The sequence below is a fragment of the Pelodiscus sinensis genome, chromosome 33 (assembly GCF_049634645.1).
Source record: "Pelodiscus sinensis isolate JC-2024 chromosome 33, ASM4963464v1, whole genome shotgun sequence".
NCBI lineage: Eukaryota > Metazoa > Chordata > Testudines > Trionychidae > Pelodiscus > Pelodiscus sinensis.
The window spans coordinates 3,034,145-3,058,151 of NC_134743.1; the positions used below are offsets into that span (position 1 = coordinate 3,034,145).

At 52.5% G+C, this 24,007-nt stretch overlaps 1 protein-coding gene across 17 annotated transcripts; it reads right to left on the reverse strand.

The window, feature by feature from the left end:
* Window positions 1-1,259: 1,259 nt before the first annotated feature.
* On the reverse strand, window positions 1,260-12,721 carry LOC102460158 (sulfotransferase 2B1-like). Of its 17 annotated transcripts, none has more exons than XM_075914304.1 (9): window positions 12,574-12,715; window positions 11,192-11,348; window positions 8,942-8,972; window positions 6,204-6,372; window positions 5,784-5,992; window positions 4,907-5,033; window positions 4,344-4,438; window positions 3,211-3,391; window positions 1,260-2,541 (listed from the first exon to the last, which is right to left on the reverse strand). In XM_075914304.1, coding segments are annotated over exons 2-9 (1,272 nt in total). In that variant the 5' UTR covers window positions 11,194-11,348; window positions 12,574-12,715; the 3' UTR covers window positions 1,260-2,083. The 17 variants fall into 17 exon arrangements, with proteins under 17 accessions (XP_075770419.1, XP_075770421.1, XP_075770429.1 ...); XM_075914306.1 differs by having other exon boundaries at window positions 11,187-11,348; XM_075914314.1 differs by lacking the exon at window positions 8,942-8,972.
* Window positions 12,722-24,007: the final 11,286 nt, after the last annotated feature.

Genomic DNA, 24,007 nt, shown 5'->3' on the forward strand with positions numbered 1-24,007 from the left:
GCCGGTGTGGGATGCTGGCTCCTGGGAGCAGCGACACCACACTCCTCTCCATTGGCCACAGTGCCCCTTGGGAGTAGACCCCTGTGACTTGGCGGTACTGATGTCTGTGTGTACCGACGTGGGTACATGTGTACCGTGCCGGGTTCTACACCCGAGGACAGACTGTGAGATGGGATGTACAGCGGTGCCGGGAAAGGCTCAGACAGGGGAGACTAGCGACTTCTCTTTGACTCAGGGCACCAGTTTCCTGCCTAAAGCAAGACAAATTGTCACTGGCCAGTTGGAGGGGTTTGGAAATGGACATTGGGGAATTAGAGAGAAAATGGGGCAGGATCTGAGGCAGAGACTAGAGAGAGTCGCTAATTGGAAAGAACAGGGGACAGCGGCAAGGATTTTATAGCCATCAGTGGTCACTAGGGAGCAATCGGGGAGACATTGATCAGCATTCAAGAGAGATGCCAAAATGACTGAGGATTTAATTACTCATCTGCCCTTGGAGCTCCCTGGCTGCAGAGATAATTCACCCCCTCCCTCCCAGGAAGAAGCCCTTTTGCGCAAGAGCTCTTCCAGAAGAGGCCAGTGTAGACAGGCAACATGAATTTCTTGCACAAGAAACCCCTATGGCTAAAATGGCCATTAGAGCTTTCTTGCGCAAGAGAGCATTTACATTGGCATGGATGCTCTCGCGCAAAGGCACATCTCTTGTGCAAAGGCACTTGTCAGTGTAGTCGCTCTCTTGTGGAAGAGTTTTTGCACAAGAACTCTTCCGCAAAAGAGTTCTTGTGCAAGAAGCTGCTAGTGTAGACGTAGCCACACAGTCACTACAGAACAGCACAGGACAGTAGAATCACACATAACGCAATAAAGCAACCAGAGTGAAAACAAAACCCACTACGTCAAACCCTCCCTCCATGTCCATGGCATTTTTCAAGTGGTCTCAAATCCTTTTTCAAGTGGTCTCACAGGAGTGTTTGTTATGAAGCTGTGGCAATGAAATATCCTTCTCTATTTCCTGCATCTGCCATTTCTTTAGGCTGTAAAAACATGCTTAAAAATGGACGAGTATTTAGCTTTTAATCGCTTTCATTGTGTTCTGGGTTTATTTAGTTTTCACCCTTTTGTTTCTGTGAAGGCTGTTCTCCACCCTGGCACTTGGAAAAATACCTTGCCTGTACAGCAGTGTTTCTTAAACTTTTGAAGACTGAGGATCAGCAAACAATAATTATTTCTATGAGGAACACCAAGGATTTTTTGTTGGGAAAAAAAAAAAAAAAGGTTGTCTGCCCCCTTTAAGGGTGGCCATTTTGAATGCCTTGTGACACAGTTTAAGAAACACTGCTGTAGAGGCTTCTGCTTGAAAACTCCCCAAGGTCACAGATTCCCTGTCCTTGGGGGGTAGCTGCAACCCCAAGTGCAAAACCTCTTTCTTTCGGAACCCAGGAACTACCCACCTGGGAACTTCTTCAGAGGGGTACCCCAAGCTCTGCTACCACTTGAAAAAAACCCAATAATCTCTGATAGCTGACCTCTCAGTCTTAGTCATGCACTCACCGACCTCCTATTACTTTCCAGGACACAAGAATCAGATCATAGTCTTTAAAAGGGTGTTCTTATTAACAAAACAAAAAGATATTCTTGATAAAGGATACTTCATTGCTAGGTGTTATAGAGCAGCTGAGAAAAGAATAGATTAAAACACAGAGAATTGCTTCCCTGGGATTCAGTTTTAGTTACAGCGTAAGGGGGGTTTAACTAAACACCAAAACAAAGAAAATTGTGTATAACTATAAACATTCCCTATCTACTCACATGTTTGTACTTCCAAAGTCTAGTCCATTTCTAGGCATGGGTATTCATCTCCCTTCCCCCCAGTTCTTGGTTTGAATGCCCAAAGGAAAAGTAGCAGGCAGATTCCCTTTCAAGCCAAATCTAACACGTTCTTCCCATTGGTTCTCCTGGCTACCTGCCAACACTTCCTGGTCACCCACTTTCCAGGGTGAACCCTTTAGTTACTGAATGCTGAACTGTTTCTTCAGACAACGAGGGTGAGAAAGGCCAATCTGTACCTCTCTCCTTCACTCTCTTACCAAAACATTGCTTCTCTTTTTAAGCTGTAATATTTTACTAGAAGACTTACTTGGCCTTGCTCGGGTCCTTCAGGGCAGGGGGCTGGCGGTGTGGGGAGTGCAGGAGTCAGAGCTAAGTGGGATGGGCCCTGCCAGCAAGGAGGAGACAGGAAGCCTGCACCTCGTACTCCTGCGAAAGGCCTGGCTGGGGGAAACTCAGCTCTGGAGGGAAGAAGGAAGCCACAGGCTGGCGCACACAGGGCTCCGTGGGCTTGTCGGAGGCTATGGGTGTCAGGCTGTGAGCCCAGCAGCAGAGCATTTAAGGCACCCAGAGTTCCAGGGCAGGCGATGACACAACACCTCACTCCCAGAACATGCACCTCAGTCTGTAGAGCGGTGCCGGTAAGGTTCAGGGAGGTGTCACAGGCCGAGGGAGCGAGCTGCAGTGGCTGGAGGCTGACCCTGGAGGTGCTCCCTGTGGCAATAAGAGGCCAGGCTGATTATGGAACCTGGTGGGAGGGAGGGCAAGGGCATGGCAGGTAGCACTGGCATGAAATGCCCAAGCCAGGCAACGCTCCTCAGCCTGGTCCATCCTGCCAGGCCGGAGCCATTCCCTCCCATGGGCTGTGTGAACCACGGCAGCCAGCCACTCCCGGCAACTCAGCCCGGGCTCCTCATGGTCTCCTGGCTGCTTTATTCCCACTGTTCAATCCCAGGGCGCATCCCAGGGGAACGCCCCCAGGAGGCCTCCCATCCGGTCCCGGTAGATCCCGTCGAAGGCCTTGCTCTGCGTTGCTGTGAAATGGTTCTTCCAGTCCCCACAGATGCCTGTGGAAGGCGAGTGGCGCTGCTCAGGATTCGCACCATGGCCATCGCGGGGACTGGGACTCGCCTCCCACCCTGCAGATCGCGGGGCGCTTGCTGCTGCAAGGGGGGTGGAGCCCACCCTGCTCCCAGTGCGCAATCCTGGCTCTGCCCCCGGCTCATCCCCCACAAGGGCTCGATGGCATCTGTGAAGCTCCCCAGTGATGGGGCTGGCTGTCAGCAGCCTCCTCACTATAACTTTGGGAGTGGAGGGGGGGGGGGCAGATCCATGCTCCCAGAAGCCTTGTTGGGCATTGCCCCAGGGTGCCCATCTCCTCACCCTTCCTCAGGAAGGTGCCCTTCTCCTGATCCATGATGTCCGCTGGGAGCAGTGTCGAGTTGCACATCTGGTTCTCCTGCATGGCCCTGAAGGAGGCGTTCTCCACCACCGCCGTGAGGGCTCCCTCATCCAGCGCCTGCCCCAGGAACTGGCAGAGTCGCTGCACGCTGCCCCGCAGGTCCTAGGGGAAATAACGCCCTCAGCAACCAGAGTCCCCCATGCTGCCTGGGCAAATGGGGGCAGGGACAGTAACCAGGGCAGGGCCTGGCAGAGCCCCCGACGCTGCTCAGAGAGACGAGGACAGTAACTGGGGCAGGGCCTGGCAGAGCCCCCCATGCTGCCTGGAGAGATGAGGACAGTAACTGGGGCAGGGTCTGGCAGAGCCCCCCATGCTGCCTGGAGAGATGAGGACAGTAACTGGGGCAGGGCCTGGCAGAGCCCCCCATGCTGCCTGGAGAGATGAGGACAGTAACTGGGGCAGGGTCTGGCAGAGCCCCCCATGCTGCCTGGAGAGATGAGGACAGTAACTGGGGCAGGGTCTGGCAGAGCCCCCCACGGTGCCGGGTAGACGGGGACCACAACAGGGCAGGGCCTGGCAGGCCTGGCTGGGTGAAGAGGACAATTTCTATACCTGGGTGGTGTCTGCTCTGAAACACAGACGTCAGTGGGATAGGCGCGGAGGCAGCCCACCCCTCACTCCCACTGGTTCCCATAGCGCCGCCTGAATTACATCCCGGGGTAGAAGGGGAGTCTTATGCTTAAACTCTCAGACCGAAAGGCATTGTAAATCAAGCAGTTAAGGTCTCAGCCTTCAACATTCTTCTAGTAGTTTATCTGTCCCTACTTAGGCCTTTTGCTAAACTTACTAAGCGTTAGGACAAAGGGATATACATTTAACTAAAAGGACTTAATATAATAATATGTTACCTTAGATTGCTACATCATTCAACTACATTGCCACCTTATTGAACCTAAAATATAAATATAAAAAGAACAATACTTCCAGTCCCAACTAATCAGCTCCCCTGACACCACTTCAGTTACTCCTGATTTCCCCGGGGGATCTGGTCGACTGACTCCTCTGCAGCTCCGGCCAGTCTGCTCTGGCGAGGGACGTGCCTGGCTCCCTGTACCTGCTGCAGCTCTTCGTACGTCGTGAAGAAGAAATTGTCCTTGCCCTTCATTTCCATCCAGCCTCTCACATGGTCAAACCAGGACCCATGGGGCACTGCCGGGGCAAAGAGCAGAGCGGGGTGGGGCTGTGAGCGCCAGCCAGAGACTATCCGCAGAGGGGACTCTCCCAAGGGGCAGGAGCTGCATGGAGCAGGGAACGTTCCTGCAGGAAGGACCCTGGAGGGGTCACCGTTTCCATCCCTCTGAGTCACTCTAGACTCACCCGGGCAGGGGTCTGTCCAGCCTGTTCTTGGAAACCTCCAATGACAAGAATCCTACAACCTGCCTAGGTCACCTGCCCCAGAGCTTAGGTGCCCTGGTTTGTCCTGCTTTCTAACCTACAACTCCTTTGGTGCACACTGAGCGGATTCCTTCCTGTCCTCCCCTCGGAGCAGAGGGAGAACAATTGATCCCCATGCTCTTTATAGCAACTTTCCCCACATTTGAAGATGGGTCTCCAGTCCCTGCTCAGCTTCCTCCTCCCCATGACCAGAGATGGCCGAGGTCCTGGAGCCTCACTCACCGTCCCCGCTCAGAAAGTCCCCCAGGAACTGCTCGAAGGACTCGGGGTCCTCGTATGAGCTGCACATCTTGGAGAAATAGAAGTAGGAGACCAGGACGTCCTTAGGGTTGCGGAGCGTGTAGATCACCTGGAGGGGAGCGCAGGCAGGGGTAGGGCCAGAGACGTGGGCTGGGGCGAGGGGCAATGCTGCTCAGTTATTACCCCTATGGGTCAGGGAGACCCTGAAGTGCCCAGCTAGCTTGTCTGTGGGCATCCAGCCACCGGTGAGCCAGGGAATCCCCCACGGCACTATGGGGCAGGGTCAAGGAACTTGGAATTCAGGCACATGCTTAAGGCTTCCGTTTGCTGCATGTGCCTCAAACCCTGCTTCCTAGGGGTCTGCACCTTAGCCCCTGCATCTCCACTCCCTCCCCCCAGATATGCACCTTAGCCCCCGCATCCCCAGCTATACAGCCCTGCTCCTCTTGGGTCTGCACCATAACCCTGCCCCCCTGCTCTGCAAATAACACTGCTTCCCCCCCCCCAGTCTGCAGCTTAGACCCCACACCCCTCAGCTATGCATCCTACCCCTTTGGATTTGCAGCATAGCTCTGCCCCCCTGCACCCCTCGCCTATGCTTCTTAGCCCTGCTCCCCTGCTCTGCACCATACGCTTGCTCCCCCCTCTCTGCTCCACAGCCCTGTCCCCTGCTCAGCACCACAGCCCTGCCCCCTCTCACCCTCAGGGTTGCTAGTTTCGCTTGGACGTATTTCTGGAGATTTCATCACAGGACAGAATCCTTAATGAAAGATTCATCAGTAATTCCTGGATAACCCTGGGGGGTTGGCCCCAGCCTGGCACTGTAACCTGCTCCCTGTGCGCTGCCGACCTGGCTCACCTTGGCCCTGGAGCCGAAGAAAGAGGTGGGGAAGAGCTGGATGGGGAGGTGGCAGGTCAGCAGGCGGGGTGGGGGGTAGTTCAGTGCAGCCTCCAGCCCCAGGCGGGTGGTGAACCAGGGCATGCGGGTGGAGTTGAGGACAGTTCGGTTCCAGGCTGGGTCCCCGCCGCTGCGGATCAGACTCAAGATCTCAGTCATCCACACGGTGCCTGTGAAGAATGGGGCGGGGTGGGGTGGGGGCGGGGGGAGGAAGCTCCATCAGTGGCACCTTTGGAGCCATCTTAGGGACCCACAGTGCCAGCCACACTCTGCCCTCTCCGCCCCTCTGCAAGCCCTGCCCTGGGTTCCAGAGTAAGGTGTGCACCCTTCGCCCTGCCAGGGCCCTCTCCTGATCCCACCCCTGTGCCCACAGCCCCCCACCTGATTTGGGGTAGGTGACGTTGAAGACGTCGTCATCCTGCACCTGGAACTCCCGGTGGGCAAAGTGCAGGCTCTGCTCGGAGTTGTACGCAGGGGGGAACTTGATGCCCTGGTACATGACGTATTCCACTGGCATTGCCCGTCCTTGCAGCGCTTTAGACGGGTGGCCCTGCAGGGAGATGCAGGAGCCCATAACCAAGCACAAGGGCTTGTCTCTCCCCGACTGCAGACCCATCACCCCCTTTCCCCACTGCACCCTGCTGAGGGGTGTCGAGCCTTGGTCAGCCCGACAGCAGACCCATCTATTTCCCCTCCCCCAGTGCACCCTGCCGAGGGGCCTTGGGCCTTGGTCAGCCTGTTTGCAGACCCTCCCCCCCACCCTTTCATCATTGCATAGGCACTGTTAGCCTCCCCCAGCACCTCCTAACCGGTGAACAGGAGAGTACTACCAGGGAGTTTAGAGAGGGAGTTCTCCAGGTAGAGGAGAAGCAGATACAGGACTCTTGAGGGAAGTGTGTGTTGTGTTTGGGGCTTTCTTGCTGTGTGCTGAGCTTGTGAGTGAGGGTTGGTGTGTGTGCTTTTTTGTTTTGTTGGTGTGGTTTTTTTTCTCCCTGTTTGTGAGTGAGGCTTTTTTTTTTTCACTTCCCCTTTGCCCCTCCCCCTCCCCTTCATGCAGTGTATTCTGTGATTGGCAGGTGGAAACAGTTGGCTTCTAATTAAAGTTTGAATTCTAGAAGCCTCTGCTGATTGGCTGAGCCTTGCTAGGGGGAGGGACTTTCAGGCACTCCAGGGCTTTATAAGACAGTGGGCAAGTGACCAGGGAGCTTGCGAACAGGTGAGTGCTAACAGGGGGTATGTCTACACTACAATGTTAATTTAAACTAACGGATCCAGACTAAAAAACTAGTTTGAATTAGCATTTTGCTAATTCAAACTAGCATGTCCACATTAAGTGGTCCCTGAACCGGGGTTAAGGATGGCCGGAAGCAGTGCCGGCAGGGCATCAGAGGAGGACTTAGAGCATGGCGCTGCTGTCTCAGGCTAGTCGAGGGCTGTGCTTAAAGGGTCCCGACCCCCACCCTGGACAGACAGTTCTCAGGGGTGCCCCACTTGCAAAGCAGTCCTGTCTTGGAGTGCCCGGACTACCCACACTGGGCACATCACAGCACTTGGCTGCACTTGCCGCAGGCTGCCATCTGAGGAGAGGGGGCAATTGGGGGGCTGCAGGAGAGCTTCCACACCCAGAAGCCCGCAGAGCCAGCCCAGTCCTCCCCATCAGGGGCTCGTGCCCCATTCCTCCCTCACCTCCTTCCACTTACCCTTCCCTAGCTCCTCTTCTTGATGTACAAAATAAAGATAACATGTCTTCCAAAATGGAATCTGTCGTTATTGAACAAAACTGGGGAAGACTGGGAAAAGGAGGTGGGAGAGGGGAAGAGAGAGGCTGGGAGAGGGGAGGGCAACTAAAATGATCAGGGGTTGGGAACAGGTCCCATATTAAGAGAGGCTAAAGAGACTGGGACTTTTCAGCTTAGAAAAGAGGAGACGAAGGGGGGACAGGGTAGAGGTCTCTAAAAGCAGGAGTTGGGTGGAGAGGGTGCATACAGAAAAGTTCTTCATTAGTTCCCATAAAGAAGGACTAGAGGACACCAAAGGAAAGGAATGGGTAGCAGGCTTCAAACTAGTAAGAGAAAGTTGTTCTTCACAAAGCAAATAGTCAACCTGTGGAACTCCTTGCTGCAGGAGGCTGTGAAGGCTAGAACTAGAACAGAGTTTAAAGGGAAGTGAGATCAAGTCATGGAGGCTGGGTCCATGGAGTGGTATTAGCCAGGGGGTAGGAGTGGTGTCCCTGCCCAAGGTATGTGGAAGGCTGAAGAGGGATGGCACGAGACAAATGGTTTGGTCACTGTCTTCGGTCCATCCCCTCCAGGGTCCCTAGGGTTGGCCGCTGTCGGCAGGCTACTGGACTAGATGGACCTTTGGTCTGACCCAGGATGGCCATTGTAAGGTCAGGGCTCAGGGTCGGGGGTCTCAGTGGACCCCCTTGATTCTCTTGCACACCTGCTCCTGGGTGGCCAGGCTGGCAGCTCTCCTGCCCTAGCCGGCCACTTTCCTGTGCCTAGTGCGGAGATCGTGGATGAGGTCCATGATGTCTGCACTAGCCAAGGCAGGTGCCCGCCTGTTGCAGTCCCGGGCAAGCTCCCGGGAGCCGCCAGCCTGGGAAGAGGGGGAGGGCTGGGGGGCATCGGGTGGGTGGCTCGAGCCGTGCCAGGTGCAGGGTCTGCTGGCTGGGTGCTGGCAGGCTTGCACCTGGCACGGGCACCGTAGCCAGCCCATGCCCCTTTAAGGGGTCTGGGGCCAGAAGCGGGGCAGACAAGTTTCCCTGGTGTTGGCCAGAGTGGCCACCAGGGAAACCTGGGGAGGGCTAGCCTCCCACTAGTTCGAATTAAGAGGCTACACACCCCTTAATTCGAACTAGCTAGTTCGAACTAGGCTTAATCCTCGTGGAATGAGGATTACCTAGTTCGAACTAAGCGCTCCGTTAGTTCAAATTAAATTCGAACTAACGGAGCGCTGGTGTAGCGCCTATGAAAGTTAGTTCGAACTAACATTGTAGTGTAGACATACCCAGGGAGTTTAGAGAGGGAGTTGGGAAGGAGGCGAGGTTCTATTGCCTTCTTTTTAAATCCCTTCTCCAGGACAGCAGCGATGGATGGTGATAGGTCTGCTGTTGTTACCTGCACAGAGTGTGCCATGTTTGGCTTCGTCCTGGAAGAAAGAACAGATTTCGTCTGCATGAAGTGCAAGCTGGTCGCCATTTTGGAAGAAAAAATTAGAGGACTGGAGGCCCAAGTGTCAACCCTGCGCTCGATCAGAGAGGATGAAGACTTCCTCGATAGAAGGCAGCGTTTAATCCTTCAAGCACGGCAGGCAGAAGAGCCAGAGAGGGCAGTACGGGACCAAGAAGAGAACTGGCAGCATGTAACTTCTAGAAGCGGAAAAAGGCCAGCACGGGAATCCCCCAGTGCTATAGAGGTAAACAATCGCTTTCAGGCTCTCTCCACAGGCTCAGCAGTGTTGAATGGTTTGGACGGGACCTCACAAGGAAGAAACCAGAAGGGAACACCATCTACTAGAAGGCATGGGATGCATAGTCGTAGGGATGGGGGTTCCACGGCCACCACCCCCAAAGGAAAACGACGGGTGGTGGTGGTCGGGGACTCGCTCCTAAAAGGGACTGAGCCATCCCTCTGCCGACTGGACCTGGAATCTCAAGAGGTGGGCTACTTACCGGGAGCTCAAATTCAGGATGTGACTAAGAGGCTTACCAAAATGGTCAAACCTTTGAATCGCTACCCCTTCCTGCTTCTCCACGTGGGAACTAATGATACGGCCAAGAACGACCTTGAGTGGGTTACTGCAGATTATTTAGCGCTGGGAAGAAGGATCCAAGAATTTGGAGCGCAAGTGGTGTTTTTGTCATTGAGGAGCCTTTGGCCATTATCTTTGAAAAGTCATGGAGATCGGGAGAAATCCTGGATGATTGAAAAAGGGCAACTGTAGTGCCCATCTTCAAAAAAGGGAAGAAGGACGATCCAGGGAACTATAAGCCGGTCAGTCTTACCTCGGTTCCTGGAAAAATCATGGAAGGGATCCTTAAGGAATCCATTTTGAGGCACTTGGAAGAGAGGAAAGTGATTAGGAATAGTCAGCATGGATTCACAAAGGGCAAGTTGTGCCTGACCAATCTGATTAGCTTCTATGATGAGAGAACTGGCTCTGTGGATGTGGGAAAGTCAGTGGATGTGATATACCTTGACTTTAGCAAGGCTTTTGATACAGTCTCCCACAATATTCTTGCCAGCAAGTTAAAGGAATGTGGATTGGATAAATGGACGGTAAGATGGATAGAAAGTTGGCTAGAATGTTGGGCCCAGCAGGTAGTGATCAACGGCTCGATGTCAGGATGGCGATTGGTTTCTAGCGGAGTGCCCCAAGGTTTGGTTCTAGGACCAGTTTTGTTCAATATCTTTATTAATGACCTGGATGAGAGGATGGATTGCACCCTCAGCAAGTTTGTGGATGATACTCAGCTAGAGGGAGAGGTAGATACGCCTGAGGGCAGAGATAGGGTGCAGAGTGACTTAGACAAATTGGAGGATTGGGCCACAAGAAATCTGATGAGGTTTAACAAGGACAAGTGCAGAGTCCTACACTTGGGATGGAAGAATCCCAAACATTATTATAGACTGGGGACCAACCAGCTAAGTAGTAGTTCTGCAGAAAATGACCTGGGGGCTACAGTGGATGAGAAGCTGGATATGAGTCAACAGTGTGCCCTTGTAGCCAAGAAGGCTAATGGCATATTAGGCTGCATTAGGAGGAGCATTACCAGCAGATCCAGAGATGTCATTATTCCCCTTTATTCGGCTCTGGTGAGGCCACATCTGGATTACTGTGTCCAGTTCTGGGCCCCCCACTACAAAAAGGATGTGGACGCATTGGAGAGGGTCCAGCGGAGGGCAACCAAAATGATTAGGGGGCTGGAGCATATGACCTTGTGACGGACCGGGCCGTGTCTGGGCACAACTGAGGGCGTCCGCTCAGGGCGAATTGCTCAAATCCGGGGCTCCTTACAGTCCCCCTGACTGGTGACCTCTCCAAACAGGCCACAAACCAGTCTCACAGAGCGCTTCAGCTGCCTGCCTGAAGCCTCCCGAGCAAAACCCCTCCGACACCCCAGCAATATCCGTGCCCCAGATGGCCCCGGGCCTATACACAGGTGGGGGGTCCTAGCACCCAATCCCACCTACCCCGAACAAGTTCTGTCCGGTTCCAAGAAACCAGCCACAGATCCCTGGTCAATTTACCCTCTGGACCTTACCCACAAATCACGCTGGGCCAATCCTTTAGAATCTATATCTAAAGGTTTATTATTACAAGAAAGAAAAGCATGAGAGTAAGGTTATTAAAGTACAGTACGTTACATGCACCGAATCTCCCAGTTCTCGATGCAGGCTCTAGCAGAGATGTTGCAGCTGCTGGTTTAAAAGTTCTTGTTGCACATCCTACGATCAGGATGGGTTCACAGGTCTTCCGGGCTCTTCAATCCCTGCAGTGCTGCCTCTGGGATGAAGTGCTGAGCTGAGAACAAAATGGCATCGACCACATGGCCTCTTTTATCCCCTTCCTGGCCTCTTCTTGTATGCAGCAAGTCACCTGGTCAGAGGCCAATCTCTATGTTCCCTGCCGGCTGCCCTCAGGTGACAAATCCCATTCTTTGGGTGTGTCCATAGCCTATTGAGAGTCATTGTTCCACAGGACTTTGCTACTCAGCCTGTTCATAGCCATGCTTAACCACATTCAGAGAAATATTCAGCTTCCACACAGATTACAGATTCCTACCTACACACATAGACATTATACACTCACATAAATAGCGTACATAAGATCAACAAACAATAATCTCCCATTCAATACCCCACATGGCTCCCCCCACACCAATTTCTGGGGCCAACACCCCCACCTAGGGGTGCAGCAGCGATCTGGCTGCTTCCCTCCAATTCAGCAACGTGACAGACCTACGAGGAGAGGCTGAGGGATTTGGGTTTGTTCAGTCTGCAGAAGTGAAGAGTGAGGGGGGATTTGATAGCTGCCTTCAACTTCCTGAAGGGAGGTTCCATAGAGGATGGAGAGAGGCTGTTCTCAGTAGTGACAGATGGCAGAACAAGGAGCAATGGTCTCAAGTTGTGGTGGGAGAGATCCAGGTTGGATATTAGGAAAAACTATTTCACTAGGAGAGTGATGAAGCACTGGAATGGGTTCCCTAGGGAAGTAGTGGAGTCTCCATCCCTAGAGGTGTTTAAGTCTCGGCTTGACAAAGCCCTGGCTGGGTTGATTGAGTTGGGATTGGTCCTGCCTAGAGCAGGGGGCTGGACCTGATTACCTTCTAAGGTCTCTTCCAGCTCTATGGTTCTATGATTGTATGATTCAGCCCTACAACTGCATAGGACACCCCCTGAACATCTCCCTGCTGGACATTATTCCCTGGCACTCCCTGCCCAGCCCCATCCCTGCTGGGTACCCCTCCCCCAAGTCCATCCCCCTCCCTCCTGGACACCCCTCTGCCTGATACTGCCTGCCCAGTTCCATCCCTGCTGGGCATCCTCCCACGGACACTCCCTCCCCAGTCCCCTTCTTGCTGGTCACTCTCCCCCAGGCACAGCTCACCCAGCCCCCTCCCAGCTGGGTTCCCCTGCTCAGGGCACCCCCTTCCCAGCCCCCTCCCTGCCCAGCTCGCTTGGAGAGGAGCTTTCCCTCTCAAAGGAATTGGTGGCTACTCTGCCCTCGGGAAAGCCCTTGTACTCACCTGCCCTGATGGCTCTGCCTGGGAGTGTGGGTGGCAGCAGCCAGGGCATAAGAGCCCTGTCAGGACAGAGGCCAGAAGAAAAGTTCTCACTGCAGTGCCCTGAACCCCAGCTTAGCACAGTGCCTGGCGAGGTGGGGACGAAGGTCTGTCATGGGGCGGGATCAGGGAACCAGTCCCAGCCCAGCCCCCTCCCGCTCCGGCCAATGTTTTCCAGGAGAGACAAAGTCCAGGTGCTCACCCCCTTCCTGAGCACGGGAGAGAGGGGACAGACTGACCTACGTGGCAACACGTGGAGGGACATTGCTCCCCACGACATGCCCGGCCCATGCTCTGCAGCCTGCCCCCAGCAATTTCCAAAACAGACTTCAAAGAGAAGCTGCAGAGCTACAATTCATTTGCAAATTGGACACTGTCAGTTTAGGATTAAATAAAGACTGGGAATGGCTGGCCAACTACAAAGGCAGTTTCTCTGCTCTTGGTGTTCACACCTCCGCATCAGCTGCTAGAAGTAGGTCTCATCCTCCCTGACTGAATTGACCTCGTTATCTTGGCCTTCCTCTTGATTGGTCCTCCCTTGTTTTCATGTGCCTGGATATTTATACCTGCCTCTGGAGTTTCCACTACATGCATCTGACGGGGACTAAACAGGAAGGGAAGGGGCTACCTCAGCGCAGATCATGATTGGTCTGGGCATGGGGAAGTCCCTTTGCCCCCCCTTCCCTCTAAGCACCCATGCCCTGGAAGACGCTTGGGACACGCCCCCACCCCCAGACCAATGAGGGTCTGGGGAGCACAGGAAGCCTCCTCCTGCCCTGTGAGGAGCACGTGGCACTTTGAAGTGCTGCAGGCTCCTCGCAGGGTTGGGGCAGGGAGAAGGAAGGAGCCGCAGGGCCTCCACGGCCCTTTTGCCCACCCCTGGTCTATAAGGTGCCACAGGACTTCTTGGTGTTTATGCAGATTCAGACTAACATGGCTACCGCTCTGATACTTAGGGCTTCAAGTCATACGTTGCTCACTTACTTGTGTCAGCCTTTCTTAGCTGTAAGGCCTAAAATAGCTCAGCTACAATCTTGCAGGCCTCAACCTACAGGCCTTGTGGTTCAAGCTTACTGAGACATCTAGTACAGGATTATTCCTACATCTTGATCAGTCTTATACTTCTATAGCCCTACAACTTAACTCTGTTTAGCACACGGTGATTATATGTGACCTAACATGCCAATTCATCATAAACACACAATAAATGAATCACTAAAATAGGCTACATGGTCCTATAAAATTCTGGGAGTTGAACAGTGGGGCACTTCCAGCCATGGGCGACCATGTTGTGAGGACCGACTAGAGAGTTTCCACTCAGAGGGGGCTATCGGACTACAAGTGAATGAAGATTTGACTTCAACTTCTTTTTTATCATGACTAGTGGTTGGAACTGATCTTGGTGCTACGTTTCCTGGGCTGGAAGCCGTCCGGATTCATCTCTTCTTACTCCCAGCCACTACCACTCTAGCTGAGAGTGAGTTGTTCTCTGGTTCCTTAGAGGAAGAGACGAGGTAAAGTTGTGCAGTTTTTAGTAATGAGAAAGTTGGTGCTTGACCCTGGCCTGCGTCAGAGAAGTGAGTTGGGGGAGGAGCTGTGGGGGAAGTGGAGGCAGCTGGTGCCGGCACGGAGTGTGTGTGTGTGCATGTGCGCATGGGGCGGTGGGAGCCGTGAAATTTATGCTTTGGCTCACCTGGCACGTGATTAATTCAGTGTAGCTCTCGGGCACAATGGCGTAGCCAGAGCTCTGGTTTGTCTTTCAGCACTCTACAGCCACGTGCCCACAGAAGCACGTCAGGTGCTTCAATGAATTATTCTGGCTGCTGCTTTAGCAGACACAAGGTCGCAATAAGGCAGGGGTGGGCAATAAACCAGTGGCGTTTTGCCAGGGTTAGCCCCTGGTGGGCCACTGGTGCTATATTTACCCGCATCTCCACGGATACGGCCAATTGCAGCTCCCATTGGCCAGGAACGGCGATCTGTGGCCAATGGGAGCTGTGATCCCCCACCCCGCAGAGGTGAAGGTGAATACGGTGGTTTGGGGGCCCACTGGGGGCTAACACTGGCAGATTGGATCCAGTCAGCAGGCCGGTATTCATCCACCCCTGCTAGAAGGTGACTAATTCCTTTGTGGCTGCTACTTCATCTGCATCCGTGGAGGCATTGGACACTGCGCTGTGAGAACGGTGCCGGTGCTCTAGAGGGGCCTGCAAATGGAAACTTCATTTTGATTGTTTAAAAGATGTTGCCAGAGGCTAATTGCCTGGCTGTGAACAAGTAATTTCTACTGTGAGCTCAGTCTTGTGACCCTTTCACTGCCTCTGCATGCAAGAAAAGTTCAGTGTGTCCTCCCCAACTGGACACGCAGGCTATTGCCAGTCAGCACGGAGGTACTTTGACAGGGATATGTGGAAAGCCCTTAGTTCCCCATAGCCAGAGCCATCTACATTCCAGCCTGCTGCGCTCTGCCTCCTCACCAGAGTCCCTGCCTGCTGCAATTTGTCTCCCCACCAGGGGGCAGCGTCTCTAAAACTTTTTTTTCTAAGGAGCCCAGATGTAGGTGCCTGGCCCCAGAGGTGCGCACATGTCCCCCCTCTAGAGAGCTACGTATTATTGCCCCTCCCGTCCACACTACCCCCACGGGGTCGCCTCCTGGCTGTGTCTAGACTGACGCTTTTGCAGAAAACCTTGCCAGCTGGCTACACTGGCCACTTGAATTTCCGCAAGAGCACTGACTTCCTACTGTCTGAAATCAGTGCTTCTTGCGGAAATACTATGCTGCTCCCGTTCGGGCAAAAGTCCAGTGTAGACAGCTCAGATTTGTTTTTGCGAAAATGGCGATCGGGGCTTTTTTGCGGAAAAGCGCGTCTAGATTGGCACGGACGCTTTTCTGCAAAAAGTGCTTTTCCGGAAAAGCATCCTGCCAATCTAGACGCGCTTTTTCTGAAAATACTTTTCATGGAAAACTTTTCTGTTATAAGCATTTCCGGAAAATCATGCTAGTCTAGACGTAGCCCCTCTGATCTCGTTCTGAATCTTGCTCCGAGACTTTCCGCGGCTGCGCACCTTGGTGCAGCCACCCTGAGATGTGTGCTCAAAAAAATGGCCCCAGCTCAGTCTCCTTGGCCATCCTTTTCTGACCCCTGCCCATCACAGAACCCCCCCACCCACTCCTGTACACACCCCCAGCCTCTGGCCGAGTGCCCCATGGCCTCAAGCATGTAGAGAAGGCCAGGGACAGAGACTCACCCTCTACTGGTTCCAACCTGCACATGCCCCATTCCCCCAGGACACTGCCAGAGAGGCCCCTCCTCTGACTTCTCCCATTTTACATCGACACAAACGTTACCTGTTCCACACCAGGTGTGGGTGGTGACCAGCCCGACCCCTTGTACCCGCGAGTGTGAACAAAACCATCCATTGCTCGGTCAGCTCTTACCACCAGTCCCTGCGTTCCTGGCCCAGCTCTTAAGGAAGGGTTTACACAGGCAGAGAGTTATATGTTCCCATGGTACCTGGGCTCCAGGAATATTCCTGGCCCAGGGGCCCAGCTCCAGCAAAGTTCATGGCCAGGGCTCTCCTGTCCTGCCACCCCCTACCTGCTCCCCATGTACTCTTCCTCGCCCCACCACCTGACCCCACAGGAAATACAAGACAGAGGAGTCCTGAGTTGTATGGAGAAGGTTGGGCAATCAGCTAGTTATCTACGGTGTCTGCACACGAATGCAGTAACCCTGGGAAACACGCGTACTCGCGGCCAATGTAGACAGGCGGCAAGATTTTGCGCAAAAGCAGCTGCTTTTGTGCAAAATCTTGCCAATATAAATGCAGCTTCTGTGTTCCACTGATTTCTTCCTCAACTGTGGAACTCCACCCGACATAACAAAGTGGCACCGAGAATGGGAAACCTGTGCTGCCTCCGGCAACAGAAGCAGTGGAAGTCAGTGTAAGACAATAAAGCTTTTTGTTGTTCTGGAAGGTGGGGGTAAGAACTGACAGTGCAAACTGAAGCGAAGATCCGTGGAGCTGAGAGACTGGGAAAGAAAGAAGAGAATTGCAGCAGCCATGGCTTCGCTTACAGGGTCACTGGGACCTTTTGGGGGGACTATAAAGCAATGGCCCGTACATAGGGAGCCTTTTGAGCTTTTTGCTATTGAGAATGACATTAAAGAGGAGAAGAAGGTGTCAATATTTGTAAGTGTTGTAGGGGCTAAGACCTGCTTTCTGCTGCACTGCTCCCTGTTAAGCCAGAGACCAAATGTTACAGTGACATTGTGGAAATCCTGGGGTCACATTATGCTCCAAAACCACTGGTAATTGCAGAAAGGTCTAGGTTCCATAACTGAGGCCAAAAAGAAAGTGAAACATCTGGACAATTTGTAGCAAATTTGAAAAAGCTCGCGGCACACTGTGAATTTAAAGAGATGTTAAATGATGCCATACAGGACAGGTTACTGTGTGGCCTGCACAGAGTAGCTTCCGTTTATTAACAGAAGCCCAGATCACCCTTCAGAAGGCCATTGATATTGCAGTCTCCATGGAATTGACCACACGGGAGGCACAAAATCTCAGTGCATCTCCTAGGGTGCACAAAGTGTCCCAGGAACCTACCCACAAAACAGCTGGGAGGCAGGAATGTTACTGCTGTGCTAAGCCAGGTCACCATGCATCAGAATGCTGGTGTAAGGACCCTGTGTATCAATACAGGCAGTTCCCGAGTTATGCGGATCCGACTTATGTCTGATCCGCAGTTACGAACGGGGTTTTTCTCGCTCCGGAGGACGGTAGCGGCGGGACGCCCAGATGCGCCGCGGTCCCGCCACCCGTGTCCTCTGGGGCGAGAAAAGCTGCTCCACGTCTCCCCAGTCTGCTGGGGGGGGGGGGAAGCCCCCCCCAGCAGGCCAGGGAGACGCTGAGCAAAGCCGCGAAGCACACGGGCAGCGGGACAGTCCAGACGCGCCACGGCTGTCTTTGCTCCCCGTCTCCCTGGTCTGCTGTCTCCAGAAGACCAGGGAGATGGGGAGCAAAGCCTCAGAGGACGCCGGCAGCAGGACAGCCGTGGCGTGTATGGGCTGTCCCGCTGCCCCCGTGCTCCGCGGCTTTGCTCCGCGTCTCCCTGGTCTGCTAGTCTGCTGGAGACTGTGCTTTTGCGGAAAAGCATCCGTGCCAATCTAGATGCTCTTTTCCGCAAATGCTTTTAACGGAAAACTTTTCCGTTAAAAGCATTTGCGGAAAATCATGCCCGTCTAGACGTAGCCACTGTGTATAAGGAAAAGCTACAGCATCTTCCGCATAAGGCAACAAAGATCATTCTGAAGACCCATACTGATGATGGTGGTGCTCAATGGACAGACTGCTGAATTGCCAATGTTTGTGGTGAAAGGTCATTACCCAGCCTAAATGGGTAGATTGTGGCTTAGGACGATCCTGCTGAGCTGGACAGAAGTGCACTGGATGACTAAAGAAGAAACAGCTCTGACCGATGTATTAAAGAAACATGCTGCTGTTTTTGGAGAGGCTCTGGGAAGTTTGAGGGGAATCACCATGAAACTGAACATTAAACCCGGCAGCCAGCCAAAATATCTGAAGGCCAGAACTGTGCCATATGCCGTCAGGCCAGAAGTTGAAGTGGACCTGGAGCGCTTACTCAGAAATGGAGTCCTAATACCAGTTACCCATAGTCCATGGGCAACTCCTAAAGTTCCAATATTGAACAAAGATGGCTCTATTCGTATTGGTGGAGATTTTAAGGTCACTGTTAACCCAGAGTTGTGTGCAGAGCAATACCACTTTTCCCCTCATCGATGAACTCTTTGTGGGCCTGGCTGGGGGGCAAAAGTCCAGCAAGTTTGGTCTGAGTCAAGCATATTTACTGGTGCATGTTGATTAGAAATCTCAAGAGCTGTTGACTATTGTGACACAAAGTGCTTTAACGTTACTGTCGCTTACTCTTCTGCCACAGCTTTGTTCCATAGGGCAATGGACTAGATCTTGTGTGGTTTGCCAGGAATCCAGTGCTATCTTGATAACATCCTGGTCATGGGCGGGAATGAAGAGGATCACCTTGAGAACTTAGTGGCTACCCTACAAAGACTGGAAGAATATGGTCAATGAGTCCACAAAGAAAAGTGTGCATTCTTTCAGACCTCTGTTGAATATTTGGGACTCATAGACTCATAGACTTTAAGGTCAGAAGGGACCATTATGATCATCTAGTCTGACCCCCTGCACAGTGCAGGCCACAGAATCTCACCCACCCCCTCCTAGAATAATCCTCTCACCTATATCTCAGATATTGAAGCCTTCAAATAGTTTGAAGACCCCAAGATGCAGAGAATCCTCCAGCTGTGATCTGCACCCCATGCTACAGAGGAAGGCGAAAAACCTCCAGGGCCTCTGCCAATCTACCCTGGAGGAAAATTCCTTCCCGACCCCAAATATGGCGATCAGCTAAACCCTGAGCATGTGGGCAAGACTCACCAGCCAGACACTCAGAAAGTTCTCTATAGTAACTCCTATCATCCCTCCATTGACCTATTTCCCACTGATAATGAATGGTCAAATAGTTACCAAGATCATGTTATCTCATTAAACCATCCCCTTCATAAACCCATCTAGTTTAATCTTGAAGCAAGATAGATCTTTTGCCCCCACTACTTCCCTTGGAAGGCTGTTCCAGAACCTCACTCCACTAATGGTTAGAAACCTTCATCTAATCTCAAGTCTAAACTTCCTACTAGCCAGCTTATATCCATTTGTTCTTGTGTCCACATTGGTATTGAGCTTAAATAATTCCTCTCCCTCCCTGGTATTTATCCCTCTAATATATTTAAAAGTGCAGTCATGTCCCCGCTCAGCCTTCTTTTGGTTAAGGTAAACAAGCCAAGCTCCTTGAGTCTCCTTTCATAAGACAGGTTTTCCATTCCTCGGATCATCCTAGTGGCCTTTCTTTGTACCTGTTCCAGTTTGAATTCATCCTTCTTAAACATGGGAGACCAGAACTGCACACAGTATTCCAAATGGGGTCTCACCAATGACTTGTATAATGGCACTAACACCTCCTTATCCCTACTGGAAATACCTCGCCTAATACATCCCAAGACCGTATTAGCCTTTTTCACGGCCATGTCACATTGGCAGCTCATAGTCATCCTATAATCAACCAGGACTCCGAGGTCCTTCTCCTCCTCCGTTACTTCCAACTGATGTGTCCCCAGCTTATAAATCTTGTTATTAATCCCTAAATGCATAACCTTACACTTCTCACTATTAAATTTCATCCTATTGCTATCACTCCAATTTACATCTTCCTGTATGATATCCTGATCCTTTTCTGAATTGGCAATGCCTCCCAACTTTGTGTCATCTGCAGATTTTATCAGGACACTTCCACTTTTGGTGCCATGGTCAGCGATAAAAAGATTAAATAAAATTGGCCCCAAAACTGATCCCTGAGGAACTCCACTAGTAACCTTCCTCCAACCTGACAGTTCACCTTTCAGTATGACCCGCTGTAGTCTCCCCTTTAACCAGTTGCTTATCTACCTCTCAACTTTCATATTAATCCCTATCTTTTCCAATTTAACCAATAATTCCCCATGTGGTACTCTATCAAATGTCTTACTAAAGTTGAGGTAGATTAGATCCACTGCATTTCCTTTATCTAAAAAATCTGTTACTTTCTCAAAAAAGGAGATCAGGTTGGTTTGGCACGATCTACCTTTTGTAAAACCATGTTGTAATTTGTACCAATTGCCATTAGCCTCAATGTCTCTAACTACTTTCTCCTTCAAAATTTTTTCCAAGATCTTGCATACTACAGATGTCAAACTAACAGGCCTATAGTTACCCGGGTCGCTTTTTTTCCCTGTCTTAAAAATAGGAACTATATTAGCAATTCTCCAGTCAAATGGTACAACCCCATTGATGCTACTGGCCAAGTCCCCTTCAAAATTAAAAGGCTTTTGTGGAGACTCCACCCCCTCAAAATGTTAGTCAACTTTGTTCGTTACTAGGACTATTGAACTATTATGGAAAGTTTATTTCATAGTCAGCCACACTATTCAAACTACTTCATGAGCTCCTTGGCCAGAACAAGGCCTGGAAGTGGACTGAAGCCTTTGATGTAAACTCAGAGGTCCTCACACATTTTGATCCATCCTCACCTTTACAGTTGGCCTGTGATGCCTCCCCGTATGGAGTGGGAGTGGTCTTGTCACACATTTTGCCTTCAGGAGAAGAGAAACCAATTGCTTTTGCTTCACCCACCTTACGCAAGGCTGAAACTAACTATGCTTAAATCGAGTGTGAAGCATTGGGAATTGTTTTCGGGCTTTGGAAATTTCACCAGTACCTGTTTGGACGAAAGTTTACACTTCTCACTGATCTCCATCTCTAACGGGCTGCTAGTCGTATGCAACTATGGGCATCATGGCTTTTGGGACTGTGACAGATGGCTGGCAAACCAGAGCTCTGCCACTGTAGCCTGGGTAAAGACACTGAGAGGAAACAGCTGAACAAGCCCAGGCCTGAAGGGCTATTAGAAGCAGCTGTGGGCCTCACTGGGAGAGGGCTATATAAGGCAGAGGAAGGAAGCCAGGAGAGGCAAGGAGAAGCCAGGAGCCAGAAGCCAGGTTGTGGCTGGGTGTGCTTCCAGGCAGATGGAGGAGCTGGTTGAATTGACTGTAAGCTTTGTACATAGAAGGTGGTGGGAACTAACAATTAAAGCACAGGTGACTGCACCTGAAGCATCTCTGGCTGATTTGTGGACCAGAAGGTAACCCAGACCAAGGGGCCTGAGTGGGGATCCTGACACAGGGACACACATATGAGATCAGATATCAGAAATCCACTCTGTATGGCAATGCGGATGGTCCCTGTAGGCTGCCTTTGCCAGTCAAACATCAAGATAGTGGCTAGAAGGAAATCTTCTACTTTGAACAGGTAGAGCACACGCCCATCACTGCTGCACAAGTTAAGAGAGCAACTCGTGTTGACTCAGTTCTATCCCAAGTTATGGATCTTGTGATGCATGCAACATCTCTGCAGAACTGTCAGGTCTCACCTGACTGTGTCCCGTACCTGTCCAGGAGGATGGAGTTATTGATCCATTCAGTTATTGACCCACTTCATCAGATCAAATAGTGGAAGAAAATTGTCACAACCATATATACCAAAGGATACAAATAAAAAAAAATGAACACATATGAAAAGGACAAATCAAATTTCAGAACAGAAGAGGGATGGAGGGGAGGAAGGGGAGGAGGTAGATGTCTGTGACCTAATGATATTAGAGGTGATAATTGGGGAAGCTATCTTTGTAATGGGTAAGATAATTAGGGTCTTTATTCAAATTTGAGTGTAAAGTGTCAAATTTAATCATGAATGACAGTTCAGAGGATTCTCTTTGAAATGAAGTCTTAAAAGGTCTTTGAAGCAGGATGCAGGTAATCAAGTCGTCAAGACAATGTCCTTTCTGGTTGTCTGTGCCCTGCGCTGCCGCCCTGCCCAGGGACTTGCTGCTCTCACAGGGCAGGATGTGAACAGGGAACCGTACCTGGGAGCAGCCCCCACCCACAGCCCGCTGCAGGCAGAGGGTTCTCCAGCTCCAGGGGGTCGGGAACTGCCCCCCCCCCCACACACACATGTGCGAAGGGAGCAGGAGCCAAAGGGGACCCTTCACGTGAGGGGCTGGCAGTGTCAGCCCTGTGCCCATGTCCTGGCCTGTGGGTGCCCGTCCCTACGGCCCTGCCCTGGGGTGGGCTCCCCCTCACACGGTGCCCTGGCACCTGGGGGAAGAGGGTCGGGGCAAAGGTCACTGGCTTTGGCTCATCGCCGCATTTGTGGCCCAGAGTCAGGGCGGGATGGGGTGGAGGGCAGCAGGCCACACCCTGCGTGCTGTGTAAGTTGGACGTTTTACACCCATCATGTTGCTGGGACCCAATGTGAAAGGCCTGTGGACGGCAGGGGATAACACAACACCTCACCCCCAGAACATGTACCTCTGTACAGTCTGTAGAGCGGTGCCGGTAAGGTTCAGGGGGCTGTCACAGGCCAAGGGAGCGAGCTGCAGTGGCTAGAGGCCAGGCTGACTCGAGTGCCTGGTGGGAGGGAGGACATGGCAGGTACTGCTGGCAGGGAATGGCCAAGCCAGGCAATGCTCCTCAGCCTGGTCCATTCTGCCAGGCCGGAGCCATTCCCTCCCATAGGCTGTGTGAACCACGGCAGCCAGCCACTCCCGGCAACTCAGCCCTGGCTCCTTGTGGTCTCCTGGCTGCTTTATTCCCACTGTTCATTCCCAGGGCGCATCCCAGGGGAACGCCCCCAGGAGGCCTCCCATGCGGTCCCGGTAGATCCCGTCGAAGGCCTTGCTCTGCGCTGCTGTGAAATGGTTCTTCCAGTCCCCACAGATGCCTGTGGAAGGCGAGCAGCGCTGCTCAGGATTCGCACCATGGCCATCGACGGGGCTGGGACTCGCCTCCCACCCTGCAGATCACGAGGCGCTTGCTGCTGTAAGGGGGGTGGAGCCCACCCTGCTCCCAGTGCGCAATCCTGGCTCTGGCCCCGGCTCATCCCCCATGAGGGCTGCAATGGGATCTGCAAAGCTCCTGAAGGATGGGGCTGGCTCACAGCAGCCTCCTCATTGTCACTTTGGCGGGGGGGGGGGGGGGAGAGGGCACAGCCCTCACAGCGGTGGTGGAGAACACCTCCTTCAGGGCCATGCGGGAGAACCAACACTACCTCCGAACACCAGAATAGTTCAGTGTGTAGTTCCTGCTGAGGTACTTCAACAGGGGTATGTGGAAAGCCCTTAGTTCCCCATACCCAGAGCCATCTACATTCCACTTCCAGTCTCTGCCTGCTGTGCTGTGCTGTGCCTCCTTACCAGAGTAACTGCCTGCTGCATTCTGCCTTGTCACCAGGGGGCAGTGTCTCTAAATCTTTTTTTCTAAAGAGTCCAGATGTAGATGCCTGGCCCCAGAGGTGCGCACATGTCCCCCCTCTAGAGAGCTACGTATTATTGCCCCTCCCGCCCACACTACCCCCAGAGGGACGACTCCTCTGCTCTTGTTCTGAATCTTGCTCAGTTCCTGGCCCGAGAAATCCTGTGGCCACACGCCCTGGTGCAGCCACCCTGAGACATATGTGCTCACGACAATGGCCCTAGCTCGGCCTCCTGGGCCATCCTAGTCTGACCCCTGCACATCGCAGAACCCCCCCCCACTCCTGTACGCACCCCCAGCTTCTGGCCGAGTGCCCCAAGGCCTCAAGTCAGAGTGTAGAGAAGGCCAGGGACAGAGACTCACCTCTACTGGTTCCAACCTGCTCGTGCCCCATGCCCCAGGCAATGCCCCAGGACACTGCCAGAGAGGCCCCTCCTCTGACTTCTGCCAGTTTG

Bases quoted from the DNA above. Each gene is read 5' to 3' on its own strand.
- LOC102460158 (XM_075914303.1), bottom strand. From the start codon at position 6,438: ATGGGTCTGCAGTCGGGGAGAGACAAGCCCTTGTGCTTGGTTATGGGC. The intron at 5,993-6,203 runs GTGGGGGGCTGT...CATTCTTCACAG, and splicing joins CGTCACCTACCCCAAATCAG to GCACCGTGTGGATGACTGAG. The intron at 3,392-4,343 runs GTACAGGGAGCC...TATTTCCCCTAG, and splicing joins CGTACGAAGAGCTGCAGCAG to GACCTGCGGGGCAGCGTGCA.